This window comes from Thamnophis sirtalis, unplaced genomic scaffold (assembly GCF_051295495.1).
Source record: "Thamnophis sirtalis isolate CommonGarterSnake01/CBP01778 unplaced genomic scaffold, rThaSir2_p1.2 scaffold_1, whole genome shotgun sequence".
Lineage (NCBI taxonomy): Eukaryota > Metazoa > Chordata > Lepidosauria > Squamata > Natricidae > Thamnophis > Thamnophis sirtalis.
The window spans coordinates 141,964,730-141,990,699 of record NW_028261381.1 but is presented as its reverse complement, the minus strand read 5'-3'; the positions used below and the strand labels follow the sequence as shown (position 1 = coordinate 141,990,699).

At 39.1% G+C, this 25,970-nt stretch overlaps 1 protein-coding gene across 6 annotated transcripts in view; it reads right to left on the bottom strand.

Annotated features, from left to right (window-relative positions):
- Positions 1-25,970, bottom strand: part of EVL (Enah/Vasp-like) — a 164,543-nt gene that overhangs the window by 84,897 nt on the left and 53,676 nt on the right. Inside the window, exon 1 of one of the 6 annotated variants that reach the window (XM_087726310.1) lies at positions 2,113-2,227. The exons of the other annotated variants lie outside the window; for them this stretch is intronic. Coding sequence (XP_087582436.1) covers positions 2,113-2,123 — 11 coding nt within the window. The 5' untranslated portion in view covers positions 2,124-2,227. Of the gene's footprint in view, positions 1-2,112; positions 2,228-25,970 lie in introns of those variants that run through there. 6 annotated transcript variants of the gene reach the window in all.

The following is a 25,970-nucleotide window of genomic DNA, read 5'->3' as shown; positions in this document are numbered from 1 at the left end:
TCCTCTTTCTCTTTGTCTCTCTTCTCTTTCTCTCTTTCTTTTCCATTCTTCTGTCACTTTTCTCTCCTCTCTCCTCTTTGTCTCTTTCTGTCTCATCCTTTCTCTTTGTCTCTCTTTCTCTCTCCTTCTTTCCCACTCTTCTGTCACTTTCTCTCTCCTTCTGTGTCTCTTTCTGTCCCTCTTCCCTCTTTTTTCTTCCTCTCTTCCTCTCTCCTACTCTTTTATCACTTTCTCTCTACCGCCCAACCTGTCCCCATACTTATCTTCGACTGATCATGTTTGCAATAATTTACCTTCTTTTCTAAATAGGCACAGTTCCCTTACCAGACCCTCGCTCACTCAAACACACACACACACACACACACACACACACACACTCATGCACAAAACCATTTTTCTCCATTCCAATTCAGATCCTATAAATCAATTGCTCTGTGAAACATCTGTGAAAAAAATTCAGGTGCTCAGAAATGAAAATGTGCCGCTCAAACACTATACTTTTCCGCACACACTGAAAAAAAATTAGAGGGAACATTGAAGGGGACCTGTCCCCAAAGAGGGCAGATGTGGTGGCATTAGTCTTGGGATGTTCTGCGGAGCCCCCCAGGGAAGAACGCCGTTGCTAGGTACTTCTAACCATATATTTTGCTCCCTTGTCTGCAGAATGCTGCAAAAAACCATGAATACTGGCCAGTTGTTGAGTAATTCAAATGTGATTGGAACACTAAAAAAGGTGACCACAGTATGTGTGTGTCTGTTTCTGTGTCTATTTGTGTGTGTGTGATAGAGACAGACAGGCAGACAGAGGCACAGAGAGATAGAGGGAATGAGAGACAGACATAGAGGAAGAGAGGAGAGAGATACACAGAGAGAGAGACAGACACAGAGAGAGAATCACATAGAGCGACACAGAGGGAGGGAGGGAGGGAAAGGCAAAGAGCCACGCACACACACACAAACAGACAGACAGACAGACTCACACAAAGAAAGAAAGGAAGAAATAAATAAATAAAAAAAGAAAAAAGAAAGAAAAAGAGTGAGAGAGATGAAAGAAAAAAAGAAAAAAGGGACAGAGAGACAAAAGGAAGGGTAGAGAGAGAGAGAACACATGGCCAGTAAGCCACTCCCACCAGGTCACATGGTCGGCAAGCCACTCCCACAAAGGAGGCAACACCCACAGAGTAGGTTCCAAAAATTTTTGAAATCCACCACTGCTTCAAATGGTTCCTTGTAGTAATCTCAGCCACTATATATTTTCCCATTTAGAGTGATTATGAGATAGCCAAGATAGCATCAGAAATGTAGGGACTCCAGCTGCAATATCTACAAGCCTATAAACATATCTCTATCCTCTTGCTTAGAAGAAAGGGGTAACTAAGACAGAATGCCATTTGTATACATATCAAAGGAGGACCTGCAGTTATTGAGAGGAGAAGGAAAGAGCTAATCTCAAGATCTTGCAGGTTAGATAACTCAAAGGCCACATAATTATCATCTACCCAGATAATTTTTTTGCTTACTATTTAACAGTATGGTAAAGAAGTGGTGATTTTTTAAAGCAAAGACTTTAAATATATAACATTAAGGAAGAGATGTTATTTTTCACAGTGTCACAAATAAACACTGACATGGAAAGTAGCATTAAAGAAATAGTTCTGTAAATATATTTGATTAACTAGAATAGCAAGTTAAATCTGTTTAGAATTGATTATCGGAATTCAGAATTAGTAATGTTGCAAATTTGTAGGAATTCTATATGCAACTTGCATGACATGTTCAACAGCACATGGCAAAATAATTTCATAGATTTAAACAGAATGGCATTCAATTCAGATCGTACAATAAAGATAGTTTAAGAAAACATTTTTTTAAAAAATCATTAAGATTCATTAAAATGAGAAAGGTAGATAACTAGGTAGGCACATTAACTAACAAGTAAGATTTAATCTTCAACCATCTGAAGACTGAAAAAAATCACTCTGTAATGATAAATAAGTCTAAATTTACTTTTGGGCTGATGATTTCAGATTTGAATTCTTACTTATCATAATACAGAGTATTCTTCTTCAAAGAAATGGTATTTCATTCTTAGCAGGCTTGTCAAAATCTTACCTTGCTGCCATCACAGAAATTACTCAATGTATTTTTGGAGAAAATCAGAGTTCTAATGATTTGTCCAGTACAAATATTGCATTACAGCATGCAGTTTCAATTTGCAAAGGAGAAGTACACATTAACAGTTAGAACCAAGCCAACTGTTTTAACTTTATAGAGTCATAACTAAACAGGAAAAGGAAGCTTTACCAAAAAAAAAAAAAGCATACATACAGGAAACAATTTGTGCTTTTCGATTTAAAAAACACACCCAATGATTGATCAAAAGACATGAATTGTAAAAAGATACGAGACTCTTAAAATATCAACTTCATGTTCAGAAGATGGCATAATGGTAAGGGCAGAGGTTACAAAAAAACTATTACTATGTATAGCAGTCAGTTGAACTGTTTTTCTGTAAGATTTATATTGCACACTCCCCTCCTCCCAAGAACTCAAGAAAGCATATAGACTAAATAGGCTGGTCTGATAAATTTAAGCTTATCAGTGAGTTTACATGGCTATCCCTGGATTAAACTGAGTCACCTCTGTTGTCATCCAACATTCTAACCTTTTGCAGCAATTTAGAACAAATCGTGCAGTACTGTGACCCACAGCATGATCAGCTTTCTCTAAGTCCTCTTAATAAATAAAAGGATTCTGGTTAAACAAACACTATCCAAAAGGTGTGCTGTATCATGTCTTTATTGAAAAAAATGCAGAAACAATATTCACTGTTTTTGTTGGAAAAGGATATGAAGTTCTGGAATAATCATATAACAGTTAGAAAGGAGCTTGGAGGTCTCCTAATTCAACCTCCTGCTCAAGCAGGATACCCTATATCACTTCAGACAAATAGTTGTCCAATCTCTCCTTAAAATCTTTCAGTGTTATAGCACTCACAACTTCTGGATGCAAGTTGTTCCACTGACCAATTGTTCTGTCAGGAAATTTCTCCTTAGTTCTAGTTTGCTCCTTTCCTGGATTGGTTTCCATCCATTGCTTCTTGTCCTGACTTCAAGGGCTTTGGAGAATACATTGACCCTCTCTTCCTTGTAGCAGCCCTTTAAGATAATGGAACACTTCTATCATGTCATCCCTAGTCCTTTTCATTAAACTAGACATGACCTTCAGTCGTCTAATTAACTCTGTTGCTCTTCTCTGCAGTCTTTCTAGGGTCTCAATATCTTTTTTATAGTGTGGCAACCAAAACTAGATGCAATATTCCAAGCGTGGTCTTCCCACGGCATTATAAAGTGATATTAACACATCACATGCTCTTGATTCTATCCCTCTGTTAATGCAGCCAAGGACTGCATGGGCTTTTTTGGCACCTGCAGTACACTGCTGGCTCATATTTAAGTGATTGTCCCCTAGGACTCCAAGATCTCTCTTACAGTTACTACTATCAACCAATTCTCTTAAAGGGACAAATTTGAATTTGATGTTCCAATTAAATTAGAATGTTATGGCATGATTTGAAATACAGGCAAATATCTATGAATTGAATGAGGAAAACCTCCAAGCCAATGGGGGACATTGATCAATAGGTACAGGAAAGATAAGACTGAATGTATTGCTGCTAAATAATTGCTACTAGTTACTAAATGTAAAATTTTATAACAAATCAAGATACTGATTGTTGGCTCAATAATAAGAACGATACAGTACACTGTTCAATCAAAGTCACTTAAGATTTAGATGAAGTTCTAATGTGGATCTTGCAAATTATATATAGTTTTAAAGGGTTCAAAAACTTTGTTTCACCACCATAGCACATGACAACTTTCTAAATTCTTCCTGTTGTTATCACTGAGATCAGCAAAGCACGAAAATGAGCACTGTTTTTAGAACTAGGTTAGAGAGCTTTGACATGCAGTGAGATCTAATTTACAAGAATGCCTTTTTTTTAAAAATGGAGGGGGCTTCCCTAAATCATTAGTAGCTCAGCTTGTTTTTGTCAGCTCCTGTTCCTGACTATCCTCTTCAATAGTACGGCCAAATATATTTATTTATAAAACAACAACCCTGAGACCCCAAGTGTCCAACTGCTCTAGCAGATTTGGCCTATTAGTAAAAGCCTTTAACAATTCACACTTAAGTGTTTCACACTTAATATGTGAGTGCAGCAAAATTGCACAAACTGATTACAAAGCTAGACAAGGGCCAAGTTGCTAAATTAGTCCACTGGTCATTATGAAGAAAATATTCCCTACCTGTATCCGAAATATCATTGGAACATAAAGTGGAAAAGGTTTGATTTGATTTGATTTATTGCATTTCTATGCCGCCCTATTCCCAGAGGGACTCAGGGCGGCTCACAAACCAAAGTAAGGGGGGGAAATACAAACAGGAGGAAAAACAACGGACAAACAACTACAAACAATTAAAAAAAAACACTCAACAACCACACAATTCGAGCGGGGCGGGGAATCCGTCAGCCCCAGGCCTGTCGGAACAACCAGGTTTTAAGGGCTTTGCGGAAAGCCTGAATGGTGGTGAGGGTCCGAATCTCCACAGGGAGCTCGTTCCAGAGGGCCGGAGCAGCCACAGAGAAGGCCCTCCTCCGGGTGGTAGCCAATCGGCATTGGCCAGTAGATGGAATTCGGAAGAGGCCTAATCTGTGGGATCTAATAGGTCTGTTGGAGGTAATTGGCAGCAGGAAGTCTCTCAAGTACCCAGGTCCAATACCATGAAGGGCTTTATAAGTGACGACTAGCACCTTGAAGCGTATCCAAAGACCAATAGGCAGCCAGTGCAGCTCGCGGAGGATAGGTGTGACGTGGGTGTACCGGGGTGCACCCACAATCGCTCGCATGGCTGCATTCTGGACAAGCTGAAGTCTCCGAATGCTCTTCAAGGGCTGCCCCATGTAGAGCGCATTGCAGTCGTCCAGTCTTGAGGTCACAAGGGCACAAGGTTACCAGAAATGAGAAGGTGAAGATCTTGTGGAACTTTCAAATACAGACAGATCGTTATTTGGAACACAACACACCAGATATCATGGTTGTTGAGGGCCGAAGCATACAGTTTATTGACATTGCAGTACCAGGAGATGCCAGAGTCAAAGAAAAAGAATTGGAAAAAATCATGAAATATCGCAACTTTGCCATTGAAACTACATGGTTATGGATGAAACATGTAACAGTGATACCTATTGTTATCGGGGCACTTGGCATCATGTCCAAGAATTTTACAAAACACATCAAAAAATTGCAGCTTCTTGCAATACCACCAGCAGAACTGCAAAAAACCGCACTACTCAGAACATCATATGTTTTAAGAAGGTACTTGGTTGATACCTAGGATGCTGGCAGCAACCCATATCAACCATTACACCAGTCAATGGTATTTGTGGTGCATTTTTGAATGTTCAGTTGTCTGAGTTTCATGTTTAATGAATAAAGTATATAACAATAATAACAGTAATAAATAATAAATTATTTATTATATTATATTGTGCTGGCCAGCTGACTTCGGTCTTCTTTTGAGGCCATTTTTCGCTCTCTGGAGGCTTCCCTGAAACCAGCCCTACAGCCAAATCAGAAGTTTGGGAACAGACTTCCGGTTTGCTCGTAGGGTCATTTTTCGCCTTTCGAAGCATTCAGGGAAGCCTCCCAAAGGCTCCGGATGGCAAAAAATGGTCCTACGGATAAACCGGAAGTGACTTAGCTGTAGGTTTTTTGCGCCCCGGAGCCTTCAGGAAAACTCCTAAAGCCTCTGGAGGGCCTCGGGGGGGGGGAGGCTCTTTTTGCCCTCCCCAGGCTCCTAGAAAGCCTCTGGAGCCCGGAAAGGGCAAAAAAAGAGCGCCAAAAGTGGGGGGGGGGAGCACTGGTCACGCACACATGCATGCAGAGGGAGGAAGCATTCACATGTGTGGCACGCCCATGCACAACCCCCCTGCGCTCCCCCCACTTTTGGCATGTGATCCAAAAAAGGTTCGCAATTACTGACCTAGAAAATCAGAATAATACAGTTATATACTGTTTTCAAAAATACAACTCAAGATTTGTAGAGCAATATATATTTTGACAGCTGACCCACAAGATTCTTTCATTACCATTTCAACTGGCCCACTTAGGTGTTAAATATAGTTTGGAGCTTCAAGATGTGGGAGAGGTCACTGAGAAATATAAAAAGAGAGACCCTGCAGTGAAAATGGCTATGGATTTAACAATTGTAAGCCAACCACTGGGCTTAAATGTTCTGCTCATCTATCAAGAAATACAAATGAAATTGTTCAACACTTATTTTGAATTGCTATATTTCTGACAGAAAATAAGGATATCAACCAATGAAGCAAATTATTTTGAAGTCTGTTACCATATATCAACCTCCAAAAACAATATGGTAAATAAAACTATCTATGGGACAAATTCACCCAAGGCTTAACATGATAATAATGTTCAGTTCCAAAAACATAGCAAGATCAAGATTCCAGGGCTTTTGGCCTTCTATGGCTGTGAATGAACAATCATAGCAACTTGGATATTGCATTAGACAGTATTACCCTAACAGTTTAACTCAGTGGGAGGCTGAAAATATACTCTCAGTAAATTGTTGATGTGGATAATGAATCCTAACCCCATACTGAGCAGCAATGAAACAATTTATAGACCATATGGAAGAAAATATTCTGCCAATTGGTATACAAAATGGAGTTTCAAAGTCCATTGCACTAGTATCAATGCCTTTTTCACTGTTTATTCTATTGTTCCATTACTTTTGGAACAGTTATGTTTACACTTCATTTCTTCGTTTTTATTGTTGCAAGCTGCCTAGAGCAGTCCAAGGGCAAAATAGGCAGCAAATAAATTTGACAAATAAATAAATGTAGCATAAATACCATGTCACAGATACAATACTTATGTTGAAATGCATTTATCTTCTTCCAAAATATCTAAAATATTTTATAAATATTTTTACACACATCCACAAAAGAATTTGGAGCTCCAAGTGTCTGAGACATTTTACAGCATATATAAAATATTTCAAATGAGGAATAAAATAGGCTGAACATAGGAGTGGTAGAAGAAAAGAACCAGGCTGGTTACACAATTCACACAGAGATCACCCACAGTGAATAAACAAGAAACCCTTGGATCAGGAAGGAGGAAGGCTTCTCACATTTATTCCCCAATTCACCTATTTAAAGGAGAGGCTGGGTAAATCTAGGAAGACAATTTGTAGCATAAGCTAAATTAAGAGGCAACTAAGCAGTTTAAGATTTTGAGAAGAACCAAAAAAGCAGCAAAACGTATTCTGTAGATCTAGTGAATATAAACTAAAAGGATAAGGCATAACAATGAATCAACTGTGGCATGCCCCTTGCAGTTTGCAAAACACTGTTAAAAAATAAAACTAATAAAACTAAATAAAACTAAAAAATACAACTAAAAAAGGATCTAGCTTCTTGGGTTAATGTGCTCATTTTCCTAAAATCACCTAATGTCAAGTGGAAAGGATCAAGATCACACATAAATTGCAGTTCAGAAGATTTAGTGATCAAGCATATACAGCATGTAAGAATCTGGTTAATTAATGATCAGCACTAAATTGGCGCTAGATAAAAGGTAATGGAATTGGGGGAGGAGACTGGACTTGGAATTTTTGTGGACAAGGGCATGTAATGATTCTAGGCTAAGTCTTGACTCTGCCCCCAGGCTCTGCCTGCTCTTCTCTTACACCAGAGGTGTCAAACTCAATGCCCGCGGGCCAGGTCTTGCCCTCGGGGTGCTTAAATCTGGCCTGGGGGCTGGCCTGGAAATATTAAAAGACCAGCCTACAGTGCCTTTGGCAGCTAAAACCTTGCCCTGTTTTGGTCAGCAGAGTGCTGTATGAAGCCATTCAGGCTGAAAACAGGGTGCAGGAGGGTTGCGCACAGCCCCCTGTACCCCGCTTTGGCCAGCAGGAGGCATCCGTCCCATCCAGTCCTCCTGGCCAGCCCGTGGAGAAGTACAATGCTGATCTGGCCCTCGAAGACATCAAGTTTGACACCCCTTTCTTACACTAAATTACATTTCTGCAATCCAACAAGAACACACCAGCAAAGTACAACTAATGGTGGTTTTTCCTACCAAGCTGGCTAGAAATAGTTTCAAGAAGTACTTTCACAGCTATCCTATGTTATTACATTAGCTGAGCTATCTCCAAAAACCAAACTCAGAGCTAAGCCCTAATAACTTTCCTGTGCACTCTCCTGCTTGAACTTCAAAAAAGGATATATAATTGATTTGTTATCATCAGAAAGATGCTCTTTTGCCTGCACAAAATCAACTTCACCACTATAAAGAGAATCCAGATCAAGCCAAGCCATCCAATTTACAAAACCTGCTTGGATAGTTAATAGCTTAATAGATGAAAATACTGGCCTACCAGGCCTTTTTCAAGTCCAACTGAGAAGCTACTTTTTAAAAATCACACTTTTTTGCAGCTAGATATATTTCTGTTTTTTTCTTCTTCTGATATTTCTATTTCCTTGCTTGCCCATTTCAGTTTTTTCTTTGGGAAGGTTCAGCATTTTCTAATACTCAAACATTGAACCTCACCAGGTAAATCTGCAGCAGAAAATATGTATTCTTGTGAAATGGAAATAATATGCATGAAAAACACCTTGCCTGGCACCAATTTTAATCGACCTGCTCATTTCCTGATAGTGAATGAAATTATCTTATTCCCAGTTAGGGAATAACATATAGATATTGCTGTATTCAACAGTAGTGGGATTCAATTTTTTTTACTATTGGTTCTGTGGGCGTGGCAGGGCTTGGTGGGCGTGGCAGGGAAAGGATACTGTAAAATCTCCAGTCTCTCTCCACTCTAGGGGAAGGTTACTGCAAAATCCCCATTCCCTTCCAATTAGCTGGGACTCGGGAGGCAGAGAATAGATGGGGGCAAGTCCAGTCAGAGGTTCTCCGAAATACTCAAAATTTCTGCTACTGGTTCTCCAGAACTGGTCAGATTATATCAATTATATATCCTTTTTTGAAGTTCAAGCAGGAGAGTGCATAGGTAAGTTATTAGGGCTTAGCTCTGCTGAATTTCACCTCTGATACTGAAACACTCTGTAAAGCAGGGGAAATGTATCATGAAGGAATCCCTGAACTACTCATTTCTAACATCTGTTTCTGTTTTTTAAAACAAAAACATAATTTATTGGTAAGTATCAAATAAGATTATTTCTAAACAATACGTCATAGGTAGTGTAAATTTTAATCTAATTTCAACTTGATTTACAATTAATTAAATCAATTAATTTTATTATAATGCTTTTAATTTAGTAAGGATTTCAGCATAGATTTCAATGTGCTTTTCAACTGACGTTATTTCCTGTTAGATTCTTGTACTTCAGCTTCAAATCCTTATATATTTTGATTTACAGCAGCTTTAAGGCAAAAGGCACTTTTGTTTTTCTAAGGTATACATTTTGAAACCAGAAAAGGCTATCTCTTGCAGAGTAATCCTGTTTGAAAGGTTTACTATTGTTGTGTACATGTTTGTGTGCAATTTAACATTTACTAATGAAACTAGATGAGGGAATAATGCTGCTGAATTTCAACATCAGAACATTCAAGAAATGATTTGGCAAAATGCATCCTTTTGATGTAGATAATGGCCCAGGTTTATACCACGGAAAGCAGTAGCTGACCTACTGCTCTAATTAGGCTGGCAAACATTTTGACATTTATGCTGTGGAGAGGAGACAATGTTTATCGCTTGAGGGAAGACTTTCAGTTCTTCTAACAATCACAGAATCTCTTGCATTGCATGCTGTGGCCTTTAAGTGTCCGAATGCTCAGTGAATGTGTCCTGAATTTACTGATTAAAAAAGAAGACTTATTCTGCAGGAGGAACACTATATAAGCAATATTATTTCAGCCACCTTGCACCTGATGTTAAATTTCATATATATATTCATTCTATCTATCATCTATCTATCATCTATATATCATCTATCTATCTATCTATCTATCTATCTATCTATCTATCTATCTATCTATCTATCTATCTATCTATCTATCTATCTGTCTATCATCTATCTATCTATCTATCTATCTATCTATCTATCTATCTATCTATCTATCTATCATCTATCTCCCGCTCCCTCTATCTATCCATCCATCCATCCATCCATCCATCCATCCATCCATCCATCCATCCATCCATCCATCCATCCATCCATCCATCCATCTATCTAAACAGACAAAATAATTCTTTAGACCCGACCTGTACCTAGCTCTGTCTCGTTCTTCCCCAGCTAGGATCCATGTATCTCTTATTCATCCAAGCCTCTGTAATGGCACTCAGGACAATGATTAAAAACTGAGGTGTTCCACAGAATGTTCTAGAATATTCCTATTTTTAATACTTATAACGGAATTGTTAATAATTTTCATATTTTGTAAAAAGCAGGGAGTTGCTTAGGTTATAACACAGCGATGGCAAACCTTTTTTGGCTCGCATGCCATAAGGGGGGCAGCGCAGGGGGGTTGTGCGTGGGCATGCCACACCCGTAATGCAATGCACAACTCCCCCAGTGCGCATGAGCGCATGAGCGCATGAGGCACCCCCCCATTTTTTGCATGCTTTTTTTACCCTCCCCAGACTCCAGAGGCTTTATAGGAGCCTGGGGAGGGCGAAAACAGCCTGCCCCCTCCCCCCCCCGGAGGCTTCAGGGACCTTCAGGAGGCATCCCTGAAGCCTCCGGAGGGCTTAAACCAACCCAACAAGTAAACCAGAAGTCGGTTCCCAAACTTCCAGTTTGCCCATAGGGCCGTTCTTTTGTGCTCCAGAGGGCCTCTGGGGGGGGGGGAAGGCTCTTTTCGCCCTCCCCAGGCTCCTATAAAGCCTCTGGAGCCTGGGAAGGGCGAAAAATGCCTTTTAAAAAGGCTGAATTTGCGTGCCCTGACAAATGGCTCCACGTGCTACCTGTGGCATGCGTGCCACAGCTTCACTATCCCGGTTATAACAGATATAAATAAGTAAGTAGAATAAAGAAAAAAGTAGATAAAAAGAAAAAGGGGCAGGGGGAAAAAGCATATTTGAAGAACATTAATTCAGAATGATAGAAGTAACCTGTAATTGCCTAATTGAGAAGGCAGGACATCCATATGTTTCAAGCATTTCCTTTAATGTTGCACTGTCATTTATTCTATGCTTGCTAGCTATTAAACAAGTCCACTTTAATTAAATATAGTTTCATAGCAATATTATTCTTCATAAATCTTTGTGCATATTTGGTCAAATCAGAATGAAAATATTATTAATGACCAAGGTACTGTGCTTAAAAGTATTTAAGTGTTAATTATAAATTACATATGTGTAAGCATATAACCAATATTCATGTGCCATAAACAGGGCTTTGGATTTTTCCTAGTTTTCGTGTCAAATTCAGAGAAACTTTATTGAATTACTTCTTTCTGGGTAGACTCCTTTTTTGCCAGTTCCACAAAATGTTGCTTAGCCCTAAATTCTATATCATTTTGAAGGAGTATATGAATCAATATTGACTTCTGCTTAGATTATTGTATACTGTCAGAAATTAGTTATTGTCTAGCCTAGTAAATTGTAACCTTAATACTGGATGGCATTACTGCAAATGTTATCTCACTGCTGCGTCTCACTTTTATTCTTGGCTTCAAAGCTAGGCACATTCTTCAAAACATAGAAGAAATTGTTACATGGGAGTAGCAGGCCACCAAACTAGGGAGTTTTCCTGGCTCATAAATCCTTAAAGCATTCTGACCAAAAACAACTTGGCAAAGGGAGGCTGCCACCTCCTACACAAGGCTATAGGAATACTCCACAGATAAGGTAGACAGAGACAGGACAGGTTTAATTAATCCCAGCAAGAATTTACAATTCTTTACTGGGGTAAAAAACTGTTACCTAGTCATTCAAAAATACTATGTGTGCATACACATACATTACCTTCTTGCTTCTTTCTTCTTCTTTTCAGAATAAACCCATATTAATTTCTATGCTGTGCTTCATACTTTTCTGAGTCAAAGTTTCCAGCACCTTTCTCTTCTGATTCACAGTTGGGGAGAAATTGGTTAACAGCTGCGGGATCAGCTATTAACCAATTTCTCCCCAACAGGCCACATTTTCCATGAACAAAAAAAAGGCAGTTGACTATAAAATAGATATCTTCAACAATGCACATGTTATAACAGTTTAGTAAAATAATCCTAATATATTTACAAGCACAAATCTAAAATTATTAAAAATTATGCAAACTGTCTGTATATACATGTATGTTAGGAAAAGACCCAAGAAAGCATAATTGTAACAGATAGTTTATTTATTAATGAGTCTTACAATTAAGACATGTTGGCACATCTGTGGGAATCCCGAATCTGAAACTTCCTGGGTTCCCACCCAGTTGAAAGTTCATGATCGTATCCCCACACCCATAAATCCATCACATGGTCCAATCTTCTTCAGCTATGCTGGCATTTCCACCCATCTAGTTCCGGTCAGATGCAGAGGTATGGAGACAAAAGATGACCTTGGGCTTCTAGAAAGGAATGACAACAACACATTCCACACTTCTACTCCTTCCTATTCCCCCTCGCAATTACTACACTAATGAAACAGCATAATGAAATAATAGTGTGTGTGGCAGGCCAAAGATCCTAAAAGGAATATAACTGCAGGCCTGACACTTATATTATGTGATGCCATCATCTACTTAAGCCTAGTTCAGGGATCTGCTACCTTAAACACACAAAGAGCCATTTGGACCTGTTTCCCATCGAGAACACTGGGAGCCACAGAATCTGGGTGGGCGTGGCCAAGATGATGCCACTCACTTCCACCCAGACACATGAACCCCCCCTAGCCATGCCTACCCAGCCGGTCATTAGGGCAGAGAATGGTTGTTAAAAAACACAGGGGACATAGTGAAGCACACTAAATTTTACTGTACTGTGCAAGGCGCTATGAGAAGCGACAACAGCAAATGTATGAGACGAAGGTGTGCAAAGGCAAGTGCAGAGGCACTTCGCTCGCGCACTAAGGCTCCTGCCATTGTCACCACCATGAGGGGGTGACAGCTTTTTCATCCCTCTGCTGCGACAGGGAGCCGCAGCAGAGAGATGAAAGAGTCGCATGTGGCTCTGGAGCCGTGGGTTGCCAACACCTGGCCTAGTTCAAATACTAGTTTACTGGGTTTTCACAACACACTAAACCACAAACTATGGTTAATAAACCACATTATCTAGATTTATATAGCATACAATATTACAAACAACAACCCATATTTTAGTATATCATGGTATGTGAACCAGGCAACTAAATCTATGCAAACATTTTTAAAAATCAAAGCATTCACTTTAGAAGCAATGTGTTAAGATAAGACAATTAAAATAGACCATGTTTTAAGAAAACTCTAGGCAAAAGAATACAGGTAGTCCTTGATCTGCAACCACAATTGGGACCAGAATGTCCCTTGCTAAGCATGATAGTTGTTAAGTGAGTCATTCTTGCAGGGGGCATGAGGTGTGTGTGCATGCACATGCGCAGGCAGAGGGGCGTGTGTGCCTGGTTGCACACATGCGCAGAGACAGGGTGCATGCATGGCAGTTGCACATGCATTACATTTTGGGGGGTTGTGCACTTTGGGCACTCAGTCCAGAAAAGATTAGCCATCATTGGGTTATACCAATAGTGAATTAGTAGTTACAGCTGATTTATACACTAGACCGCAATGCTGGATTTACACCAATATTAAACATAATATGATTTGTTAGCCTAACATGCTGGTATGAATTCAGCCATTTTGATATGCAATTCTCATGGCAGCAAGTTATATGAAACATTGGAACTGTGGCTGATTCAACAAATTATAGTTAGGAAAATGATAATATTTGAAGATCATGCAATTATTAAAATTAAAACAAAAAAGGGGAGTGGTGGAGGAGAGAGATTGGCTAGAAATCTCTCCAGTTCATATATTTTACCACACACGAAACATAAGCAGCAAGAACAGTTTAGGACATAAGCCAGGCAGCTGGATCTACAATGTTCTTGGATGTTTGTCAAACTTTCATGCCTCTTATGTTAGGAGATACAGATGGAATATTGGGGTTTCACACAGAAACTGTATAAAAAGAATATAAACAAAGAATATATTTAGTTCAGGGATGTACATGTGCCTGGAAAGCCTGAGACAATTAGATCTATTCTTTTTTCTTTTTAGAACTGAATGCCAGTAAGATTTCAAAATGTTAGAATTGTGTTCAAATAGTTATTTGTGTACTCCGTCTTTGAGTCATGTCATATCCTTTAACTTGTTACATGCATCTTTTCATTACTAACCTGCTGTCCATGCTCATTTCCCTTAGCCAAAATTGATAAGTAACTCCACCAACTGGATGAAGATTTCAGATTCATATTTTCATAGTAACTTAATGGAGGGGCATTATCAGCTCTTAGCATCTTTGAGTAACTGTAATCCTAACACCCCTGTAAAATCTTCTGCAACTACCCAACTCAGTACAGTTTTGAAAAATCGGTTACAATTTAGTGTTTCAAGTAGCACTGGTAGTCAGGGATAAGAAGTCTATTTAATTTTTCACAGTGCCCATGAGGTGCTACCATTCGTGAGCAATGTGGTAATTAAAACATGTTAACTGCTACCAATCAGGGTTGCATGGATCACTTCTGCCAGATAACTCTCAGGGCACAGCGATGAACCAACAGGCTAATTGAAGGAAAAATTATCCAGAGTCTTCTTAAAGCCAGTCTCTGCCTTGCTTGTTGGGTAAACTAAATTGTTTCTAATAAATCAATAAATTTCTTCACAGACAAGGTCTGCAATTTAATTGTCACAGCAAAGCTTATCACCCTTTCTTATTCCATCTCTATACATACCAGTGGACAATTTCTTTCCACTCTGACAGCAGTGACTGTAGGTAATTGCTTTCTTACCCAACTTAGACTGCAAGTAGCCACATAGTAGAGGAGCTTCGGGTTAGAAGAGGAACATTCATTTTCAGTTATCTTTATTTGAGCCTTGCTGGAATCACAATGTAATTCTTAACCATGGTTTGCTAAATTAGTGATCACATACTGGCATAATGTTACCATACTGAGACAAAGTCATATAAACCAGATTGTTTGAAGGATCCCAACTAGCTGAATAATGCCATAATGAAGTCCAAATTATATTCTTAATATAATTATAATGTTCAAGTCAAGTCAATGCTTATTACAGACAAGACCAGAGCAAATCATTAAAACATTGTTTATTAAAAAAATAGAACAATACATTAATAATAATCGGTATAAATGTACAATTCCAAATTCAATTCAGGTCTCTTGTTTTAGACAGTCCTCTCCCACAAGTTGTGATGAGACCTTGTCATTTGAGGAACAAATTTTTAAAACTAAAACAAAGATAATCTTAGGAGTTATTTCTTAGGTAAGATAAATATAAAACTCATCTCAGTGAAATTTTCAGGAAAGTAGAATTAGTTCAGTAAAGTAAAATTCACAGCAGGAGAGATTGTTGATTCAATCTTACCAGATCACATGGACTAAGAAAATTGAGGTATAAATAATGCCCATCTATAACTGGGATTCATAAAATCTATAGAAGTAAGCTGCTGGAGGCATTGTCTGTAATTGTTTAAGAGGCTGACAAAATTTAACTTTTGACTTAAATTGTTCTGAAATTCTACGTTGGAGATCCTTTGTTTTATAACCTCTTTCATCTTCTCTGATCACAGATGCAAAAGATACAAGGGTAAAAAGGCTACATAAATTCAGTTTGTTTTGATGGTTTTTCACTGTGTAACTCTAAAGTTATTAGTAACTCTGATATTAGTAGAGGCAACGCAACTGGTGCAAAATTAAGCCTCAGCCAGACAGTCAAGATAGTTAACCAAACATTGGGTTCAATTTTGAGTAATCTGATTCTAGTTTAGAGGAATGCATCTGGAGGACTGAAAAATAAAAAAAATTCAAGGAAGCAGAGCTTCATATAATAATTCTGAGGTTGATTTTGCAACAAAACATTTCTCTTCATCAATCTTGGAAAACAACTCTTATAAAGTTTAAGTTTTTAGCTTGTTTGTGGATGTCTATATGCCATTTATGGCTCTTAGTCCTGTTTGGAAGTGGGGATTGATTTTTTTTGACCATTAATAATTAGCTGCTTCTCTTGGCAATGATGGCCTCAAGAGCTCTCCTGAGTCCAATCAGAGTCAATGACAAGGTGACAGCATCATCTGCATAAAGCAAAATAGAAAAATCTTTGCCAGGCATATTGATCTATTCCCTCCAGACATTTAATAAAGAAATTTATAGGACTATAGAGGAGAAATATATCCTGTTTTATTCTCTTTGGCACTGTAATTAGATCAGAGCGCTTCCAATAGCATCTTACTCTGCTTCTTGTATTATCACACATTTTATGTATCAGAAGCAACCATTTGCCGGTAGTAGAATTCTCCAGCTTTTCCCACTCTCAAGTCTGATTGAAAGGCTGCCTCAAAATAGAACCCAAAAGCTGCAAAGCTTATAATAAACTGTATCACACATGGAGAAAGTTCTCAAAAGAAAGAATATACACTTTTTTTATCTTAGCAGAAAATTCTTCCTTTTTTCCATTAATATATACATAACAGACAGCAATCATTTCATTGTTTAATAAATCATATGATTCAAGTTAACTTCTAAAGAACTAACTCTACAGTACAATGTTGGGCACACTGTGCATTGGTGATGTAAATTAGTGGGATAATTGTATTATCTTTATGAATGTCTTGTTATCTTCACTTTGTTGCAAAGATTGCCTAGTCTCTCCATGAAAATTCCCAATAAATAGTTTGTCATCATTTCACAAACGTGAAGGATTCAAAAACTTCATTCTTTACTTAGAAAAGCAATGTATAACATAGACTGAAGAGCTGTACCAAGAAAAAGCAACTCTGCTACATCTCAATACTTATCAGTATTAAGAAGTATTAAAAATTAATACTTAATTTTTTGTCAACCCTGAAACTCACCTGACCGAGGCTATTTTGATGCTTCAGTGGGGAACAATATACTTGGATTGCAAAGTAGCATCTAGATTAGAAATTCTGGTTTCCCAAAAATAGCTTAAACTTGCTTGGAATAAAACTCAAGTTGACATACTATGTGGAGATAGTGGGGGTTATACTTTCACATTTGTAAGATTCTTTTAATCTTTTAAAGTTGTTAAATCTTGTTAATCTTGTAGCTTTTAAAAAAAAAACAGAATTGACTCATCTGGTCATGTTTCCTGTCTGGTCTACCTAATATGGTTGACATTAATCTTGCAAGTCTGAAGGTAAAAATCTCCCCTCCGCTGCATCTCATATACAGTCTAAGAAACTAGACATGATCTCTTCGGCCCACTATCCAGCTGTAAATTATGCTGTCTCTTATCTGACCATTCCCTTGTAGCATCCCTTTGTAGCTCCCAAGGTCTTTCCCACATTAGACATTACAGACAAAAATGTAGAAACTGACCTACACTATTCTTATTGCTGGAAAGGAAAATTGCATATTTCGTGGGTAAAACTAAAATTGGAAATGTGCTGTACATTGCCTCTTGTTTTTCTAAATGAAAACCCTGATTGATCAAAGCCATAGTGATGATCATGTGTTATGGAAGAGTTCAAATGCAACTGTAAATTGTAAAGAGTATGAATTATCAAAGTTAATTAACAGTTAATTTAGAATTAACAACTAGGAAACTGTCAACGTTTTAGATTAAATCAAATCCACAAATGCTAGAGATTGTGGCTCTGATCAGATCAACTGACACATAGAGATAAACATAATTTAAAAGATATAACCAAAAGTCAAAGAAGGCATCAAACACCCCACAACTCATCTTTCCCAGCAAAACAATCAAGGGAAGAAACAATACTTTAATCAAGAAAGAACTCATATCACAACAGAGACTGGCAAGGAAAGCTACAATATATACAGTATAAGCAATCTGCAAACTTCACTTTCCAGTGCAATGATGATATTATCTAGACTAGTAATGAGAAGTCTGTAAGAAAACAACCAAGATCAGATAACATCAGAAGCTCAATAAAATATTATATACTATAGTTATGTACTGCATGGAGTGAGTAGACACTGAATGAGGAAGGATTTACTAATCAAGTATGTAACAATATTATTCATTCTAATAATTTTGGTAGAAGAGCCAAAGGGGGCGCATTTGTTAAAATGCTGTACTACAGGCTAACTCACTGCTCACTCCAGGAGTTCAATTCTGAACCACTCAAGGTTAACTCATCCTTGCATCCTTCCAAGGTTAGTAAAATAAGGACCCAGGTTGTTGGGGGCAATATGCTAATCTGTAAACCACTTAGAGAGGCTGTAAAGTACTATAAGTCTACATGCTATGTAAGTCTACATGCTATTGCTATAAGTTGAGCTATGCCCCACTGAATTTTACAGCATTCTCTGGAAATCTTCAAAGCTCCTGAATAATCAGCTTTTGTTCTCTCTTACTTCTGAGACAAATGAAAAAATCCATAATTTGATGGTATTTGGTTTCTTATTAGATAAATTGACCTTCTAGCTTGTATTTAATACAGCTCAGTTCAAGGAATAATCTTCAAATGAAATTTTCCTGGATAGGTTTGTGGAGAAAAAAAGCTTTTCTTGGAAAAAATATCTGGTGTCATAAAGAAACAGACTATTTAGACTTCCAAATCTATTGTTAATATATTCAAACTTTTCATTGTAATTGTTCCCCTGGTATCAGGAGGGACGTTTTGAAAAGCAGCAAAATATACTGAAATGCATGTTCTAAAACAGACTGCGTGGTGAAAGGAGAAGGAAACTAGAAATTTATTTGATCTACATTTTGTGAAAGGAGAAAAAATTAACTCAGAACACCATACAGGAAATTTGAGGGGAGCGGGGGCAGGAAACAAGTTTGAAGCAGAGAAAGCATATCCTCACTGTCTGGCATTGTCTTTCTCAATTATTGGCCAGTTTAACTGATCAATTAACAGCTTCCCTTTAGACGTTATGGGTGCTTCATAACTGGAGTTTTTTAAGTAGAGACTGGACAGTCACTTTTCTAAGTGGTATAGGATCTCCTGCTTGAGCAGGGGGCTGGACTAGAAGACCTCCAAGGTCCCTTCCAGCTCTATTCTGATGTTTGATGAATTATTGGCTAAACCTGTATTTTACAAGCTTCAAACTGCCAACCCACAAACAATGCCATTGTTTCTGGTCTGGTCATCTTCAACTCTTCAATATATATACATACATAAGTATATATGTATTTTTTCTGGGTAAGCAATATTTTGCAAAAAAAAATTCTGCATTTTGCAGAAAATGAATGAGAATTTTAATAGAAATTCATGATATGCATGATAGAGAAAATAAAAAAGAATGACAGGTAAATGTAGTCTACTACTGTACATTATTTTCCTCCTGTCTTTTTCTCTTTGCCCTCTGGCTGGTCTCCTCCCTCCCCCCGCCCTCCATTTCTGCTCTTCTTGGTCAGTCTCAAACTCAAATACGCAAACACTTTCCACCCTATTCCTGCACAGATTCCTGGCCAAGCCACTGTCGATTTACTTGGTGCTGCCTGCTCCTCTAGGGATCTGCGCAGGAATGTGGAGAAGGAGAATATTCGTGCCTGTATAAAAGACAAAGCAGAGGTGAGTTTGAGAACAAAGAGAAGTGCAGAAAAGGAGAAACAGCATGGAGGTTTAGCATTCTTGGATTTCAGTAGGTGCCAGAGTGGAAAGGCAACAGTAATGTAAAGAGCACAAATTGCCCCAGGTAGCTTGGGAAGAATCTGCGAAGTTCTCTGTGTGTGTGTGTGTGTGTGTGTGTGTGTGTGTGTGTGTGTGTATTTGTGTGTGTGTGTGTGTTTCTCCACTCTGACATTAAGAAATCCAAATGGAAAGCGTTGACCGTCTGGGGAAATCTACAGAGAAGATTTCAAAAGGTAATCACATACTTGCAGGATACTTAGCAACCGGTTTTAAGTGCAAAAGTGTCAGAATATTCATGAACTGGCAGAGTTATGGTAACAGGTCAGCCAATGAAGCTTATTTGGAAACAGAAACTTAAGTAAGAAGTCTGGGTGTGGCTTAGCTGTATTAAGCTCTGAAACCAATCTCTCCTCTGTCTGTGTTTTGCCTGTAACTACTACCACGTTTGAAAATCCACTATTGGTATTGTACATTTACTCATGTGTTATTATGTATATAAAGAAGTTAACGGCTCCTGCTGAATCAGTTATCTGTGTGTGCTTCTGGATGTGATTTCTGCAACAAACTCTGGGCCCAGATGACAATCACATGATGACAGTGTGGTGTGTGTGTATGCATGCGTATGCAACATTTTGTGATGATTGGAAGTATGGGTAGCCCTTGACTTACAACAGTTCAATTAATGACCATTCCAAGTTACAACGGTACTGAAATAAAGTGACTTAGGATCATTTTTCACACTTAATGATCGTTGCAGCATCCCCAGTGTCACATGAATAAAATTCAGATGCTTGGCAACTGACTCATAACAGTTGCAGTTCTCATTCTCTCCTTCCAGCTCTTTTTCATTTCTCTCTCTCTCTTTCTTCCCTTTTCTCTTTCATCTCTTCCCTTTTCTCTTTCATCTCTTTCTTGTGCATGCCCTCCTGGGCCGGGATCACGGTGGTGGGGACAGCGAATCCTTCCGTTGCCGCCACTGAGAAGTCAGTAGCTGGCTGCGCTGTGCAGGAGAGCCACGGGGCGCAGGAGACTCCTCAGCACCAGACTCAGGTCAGCGCCAACCACAGTCCCCTTTGTGTTGGCTCAGGAAAGAGCCAGAGCAGCCATCTCTGGATGCAGAGAGGGAAGACTTCCAGAGCCCTGCGCAAGGAGAGCCCTGCACAGCACAGGAGAACTGGAGCTCTTCCCTCCCTGCACCCAACCAGCTGCTGCTGCTGCTCTCCATTTCTCTCCTTCCTGAGCCAACACGAAGGGGACCGCGGCTCACGCTGATCTGAGTCTGGCACTGAGGAGTCTTCTACGTAGCGTGGCTCCCCTGCGCTTGTCTGCCTTCAGCAAGAGAAGCAGCAGAAGCCCTCCTACTGGCGCAAGGTTTTGATCTTACCTCCTCCGGCTGTGTGCGCAGTGATCCCACCTTGCAGACTTCCAACCAGTAACCCCCCCTCCTCCCCCTCCCGTGTCCCAAGTCTGGTCTCCCTTCCTTTCTTCTCTGTTTGGTTTCCAGCTAACTATCTCCCACTCAGATCACAGCGGAACTAAGCAGAGCCGGCTCAGTGGAGCCAGGCTTGTACTGGGGGGAGAGGGGGAAAGCGATTTCAGGTGGAGACTCAGCGGCCACCACCGCCTCTCCTCAGCCATTGCCCTTCCCACTTCCCAAGCCTCCCCCTTTGATGCAGCTCAACCCCAGGGAAGGCGCGCACCCTGTAGGAGATCCCAGGCAGGAACAGTCACTGAAAAACACCCGCATGGAAGGCCGGCCGAACTGGCCTGCTGGGAAGCCCATCAGTCTCCTGGCACTTCTCCTTCCGCTGCGCGGGGAACCCGAGATGCTCCCTTAGGGCCGATTTCTTGCCAGCCTCTCTGCGGGAGGCTCCTCGACAACCTCTGTGAAAAGGACATTCGACCCCTAAAGGGGTCACGACCCACAGGTTGAGAACCGCTGATCTACCAGAATGCCCAGATCTTTCTCACAAGCACTTTTGCAAAAAAAAGGATCCCATGTTAAATAAAAATAATAATTCCAGAATAGAAGAGTGAGTTTTCAGTACACGAAAACGTCAACAAAATAAAATATGAACATTTTATCAGATCTACAGCATAATACAGAACATTGTAAGTTTTTATTCAACAAGTACAAAGGAACTGCCTGAGGGATTCTGGCTCTGGCTTAATTTTTTACCCATCCCTACTTTAATGTTCTTTTATAGTCTGAAATGGAAGAATGGAAGGCAAGGAAATAGAAATGGAGTCCATCAAGATGTTAGATGGGTTCCAAGAAAACTGATTTGGATGGAGGCAGGATTTATTACCAAAGTAATAAATAAATATTCATAACAGATGTCTGTTTAAGACCTCTGGATTGGGGGAAAACAAGAAGAGAATGAACCAAGAAACCTCTTGTTGTTACTTCCTAAAATTCCGACATATCCAGAGAATAGAGGATTGCTAACATCTCAGCACTGTTAAGAGTTGACAGAAGAAATGTTTATTAACTTTCCTACAAGTCTGCTGAAACTATGTTTCACTGTCTATATGGGGTTTTGGTATCAATCCCAGATTAGTGCCACAGTGTTCCCACACTGTCGAGGTATCAGATGACTAAGCTAATTTACTTCAGACTCAGGGGTGGGTTTCAACTGGTACGGACCGGTATGGCAGTACTGGATGGTGAAATTTAGCGTGCTTTCCCGTACCCATTGGTCAGGAGGCAAAAATCTGGCACACCTTTCTGAACTGTTAGTAATGGCAGCCTGGCCACACCCCCAAACCAGTTCCCTGTTGCCACTGCCATTGTTTTTTGGCTGGAAAAGGAAGTAAAGAGAAACAGTCCTGTTGCCAAGGTATGCAACAGGGGGGAAAAGAAATTCCAACTTCAGCCTCTTGGTGCGGCTTTGTGAGGCTTTGGGTGAAGGTGGGAGGGAGATTGAGCAGCAGGTTGAGTGAGGGGTGCATTTTTCTCTTTTCCCAGCCTCCAGAAGCACTCTGCAGGCTTCAGCAGGGCTGGGGGAAGGGGAAAAGACCCCTGTTTTTGCAAAAAACGGGTGAACAATAGACCATTTTTCGCACAAACAGAGGCGTTTTCCCCTTCTACCAGCTCTGCTGAAGCCTGCAGAGTGTTCCTAGGGGCCAGGGAGGAGTACAAAAACATTTTTTTCTCACTGGATAGTTTGCAGGCACTCCCTTAGCAGCCCCCACCCGCTGTCAAAACTTTTTGCCACTGTTTTGGTGGGCATAGCTTGGTGAGGGGGCCATGTGACTGAGTATGCATGAGTGACATCAAGTTGGTCACTCTGACTCTGTCACCTGCCCCCCAACTAGCCATGGCCACAAAACCGGTAGTAAAAAAATTTGAAACCCACTCCTGCCCTGCATTTACCTGATGAAAGGGCTGCGTGGAGACTCCTGGGAGGTAAGGGCAGGCCACTCCTTCCAGCTACCGGTTCAGCGAACCAGATGTAAAATTAGCATCTGGTTCGTCCAAACTAGTCCGAACCGGCTAAATCACTGATTAAATAATCAGAAGTTTAAGGCACCTTTGATGAGGATAACTGCACACCATCTTAGGATGGGTTCTGATAGTTTGGGAAATTATGACAATGATTACATAGAAGTGCCATGAACTGCAGCAGTGAGCTTATTGTCTTGAACTGGCAGATGCAAATAGGGCGGTTCATGGCTGCTGCTACTTCTGCCTATATCTTGTATCTATCTCTGCATGAACTGCTCTTACCAGAGAAGATGTCATACACACAAATGCTCTCAGTGCAATTTTACACTTGCTACTGCAGAATACAGACAACTAGGATCACGGTACACCATCCTCATTTCCCTTTTTTGTGAAGGCAAGATGTCTCAATAAACTTATTTATCCCTTAAAGAAGCCTCTCAATGGTTAAATATCTGCAAAACATTTGTGGTTTAAATCACATCTGCTATGAGTTATTGTATTATGAACTCTCCAGCATGCAAAAATAAGCTCTTCTTTGCCAAAAGCTCAGCCACACATTTGACAGATTTTTTTTAAACCACCAGTGACTGCTATATTGTACCTTACATTGTATGCTCTGAATAACTGTTGTCAAACGTATTATTTAACTGATGACTTCATTCTTCTCCTGGGAATAATCCAGTTACAGTTATTTACCACCCAACACATGGCTATGGGTACAGCTTTTGAACCTTCAGTATTAATCCTAGCACTGCTTTTCTTTCATAAACTTAGTAAATTTATTAATTTTAGAGTTAGAAGTTTCTTGAAGCACATGTTTTTCATATAAATCAACATGTACATCAATAGTGCTATATTAACAAGACACTATCATAACTGCTGTGCCGTTATTCATTCTTTTGGATATTCTTTCATGCTGAACAAAGACTGCTGGAGGATGAGCCCAAGGGAGGGGTCAACAGTGCTTTGCACCCACAAGAGATCTAAGTCTGACCCACCTTGAGTTCCATTGGTTCTTATCTACCACCAATTTGCTTTGACTGTTAGTAGTTCAGATTCTTATAGAGAGTTTAAGCTTGCAATAAAACTTTATATTCATTTGAATTGCCTGGATTTCCTTATTTCCTTGGCTCTTGACAATCACTGTTGGCTAGCAATAGTTAATAATTTCATTCAAATGTATGCAAAATTCTGGATTCAATTTTCAACTTTCAACTGAAATGGAAGGGAATAGACTTATGAACAATTGCTTGAGAAACTAATGCATTTAGAAAACAGAACCATCCATTAATTTAATCATATAGGAATTGGCATGTACACATATATTTTATGGTAATAATATTTAATGAATATTTCAGATTAATTTAAATATGTAAACATAGTCTTGAAAAACTATTCAAGCAATTATTATAATCACATCCACAAAACTGTATCAAGAGTTGAAAATAAACTCAATCAATCTTATTGAATTTAAAGACAGTATAGTATCCAGTGAATGCATTATTTTACATCAATTGTTCTGGATTTGTTATCTGTTCTATATTTATATTTATTCTTTAGCATCCAAAGTCTCAAACAATACCATTGTCTGCTTTACAAAAACAATGTGCTTTGCCCCCATATCCTCCTACATATGTCCTTGGGCAGATTTACAGGTTTTATTTTTCATATGCTAGACAAGAGCATGATAAGACTTTGCTTTTAAAGCAGAAGCAGTGATGTTGTATTATTTTGGCAGAACTGAAATATTCTATATTTCTGAAAACATTCAACACCATTTGTTTGCATGCAAAAATGCAATTGCCTTAAATTCTATAACCTTGTACTGTACTTATCAGTACAATGACATTCATTGAACCTGAGATTTTTAAAATGCTTTTTTGCATACATTTTGACTTGTTCAAAATGTAAATATATTGTTTTAACTACCATGTCAGTTATAAAAGACACAAGGAACCTAGCAAATAGTTAAAAATTTAAAAATCCCCATAAACCATTCACTTGCTGACTGAAAATCTAAAAGCAGCTGTCACACTTTTATGCCAAGCTAAGTGTGTGATAATGGATGAAGTTTCAAATTGCTTTTTTTCTTTGCGTGGAACTTGTGACTTGTTATGGAACAATGGGTTGGAAGGAATCAAGCACGCAGTTGAGAACAAAAAACCTTGAAGATTTTGCAATTTTTATCTTTTTGCAGTATGTAAGGTTTACTTATATATACGCGGAACAGAAAAGGAACCATGTGATCCATTCTTGATATATGAAGCATTTTGTTAAGAAAACTCTTCAAATGCAAACTTTTACACATGATATATACACAATCATATACAGAACTGAAACCTCAAATAATAGATATTTGATCTAGAAATTAGACATTATAATACAGAAAGTCCTCAACTTTTGACACCTGGGACTTAAATCTTGATCATAGAGTGAGGTGGTTATTAAGTGAGACACCCATGTGATTGCTTTGCTCCAAGTCTGCAATAGCAATAGCATTTAGATTTATATACTGCTTCGCAGTGCTTTTACAGCCCTCTCTAAATAGTTTACAGAATACCCAAAATCTGGCTCCGCATTTTACCCACTTTAGAAGGATTGAAGGCTGAGTCAACCTTGAGCCTGGTGAGATTCAATCAGCCAAATTGCAGGCACCCGGCAGGCAGCAGAAGTAGCCTACAGTACTGCAGTCTAACCAC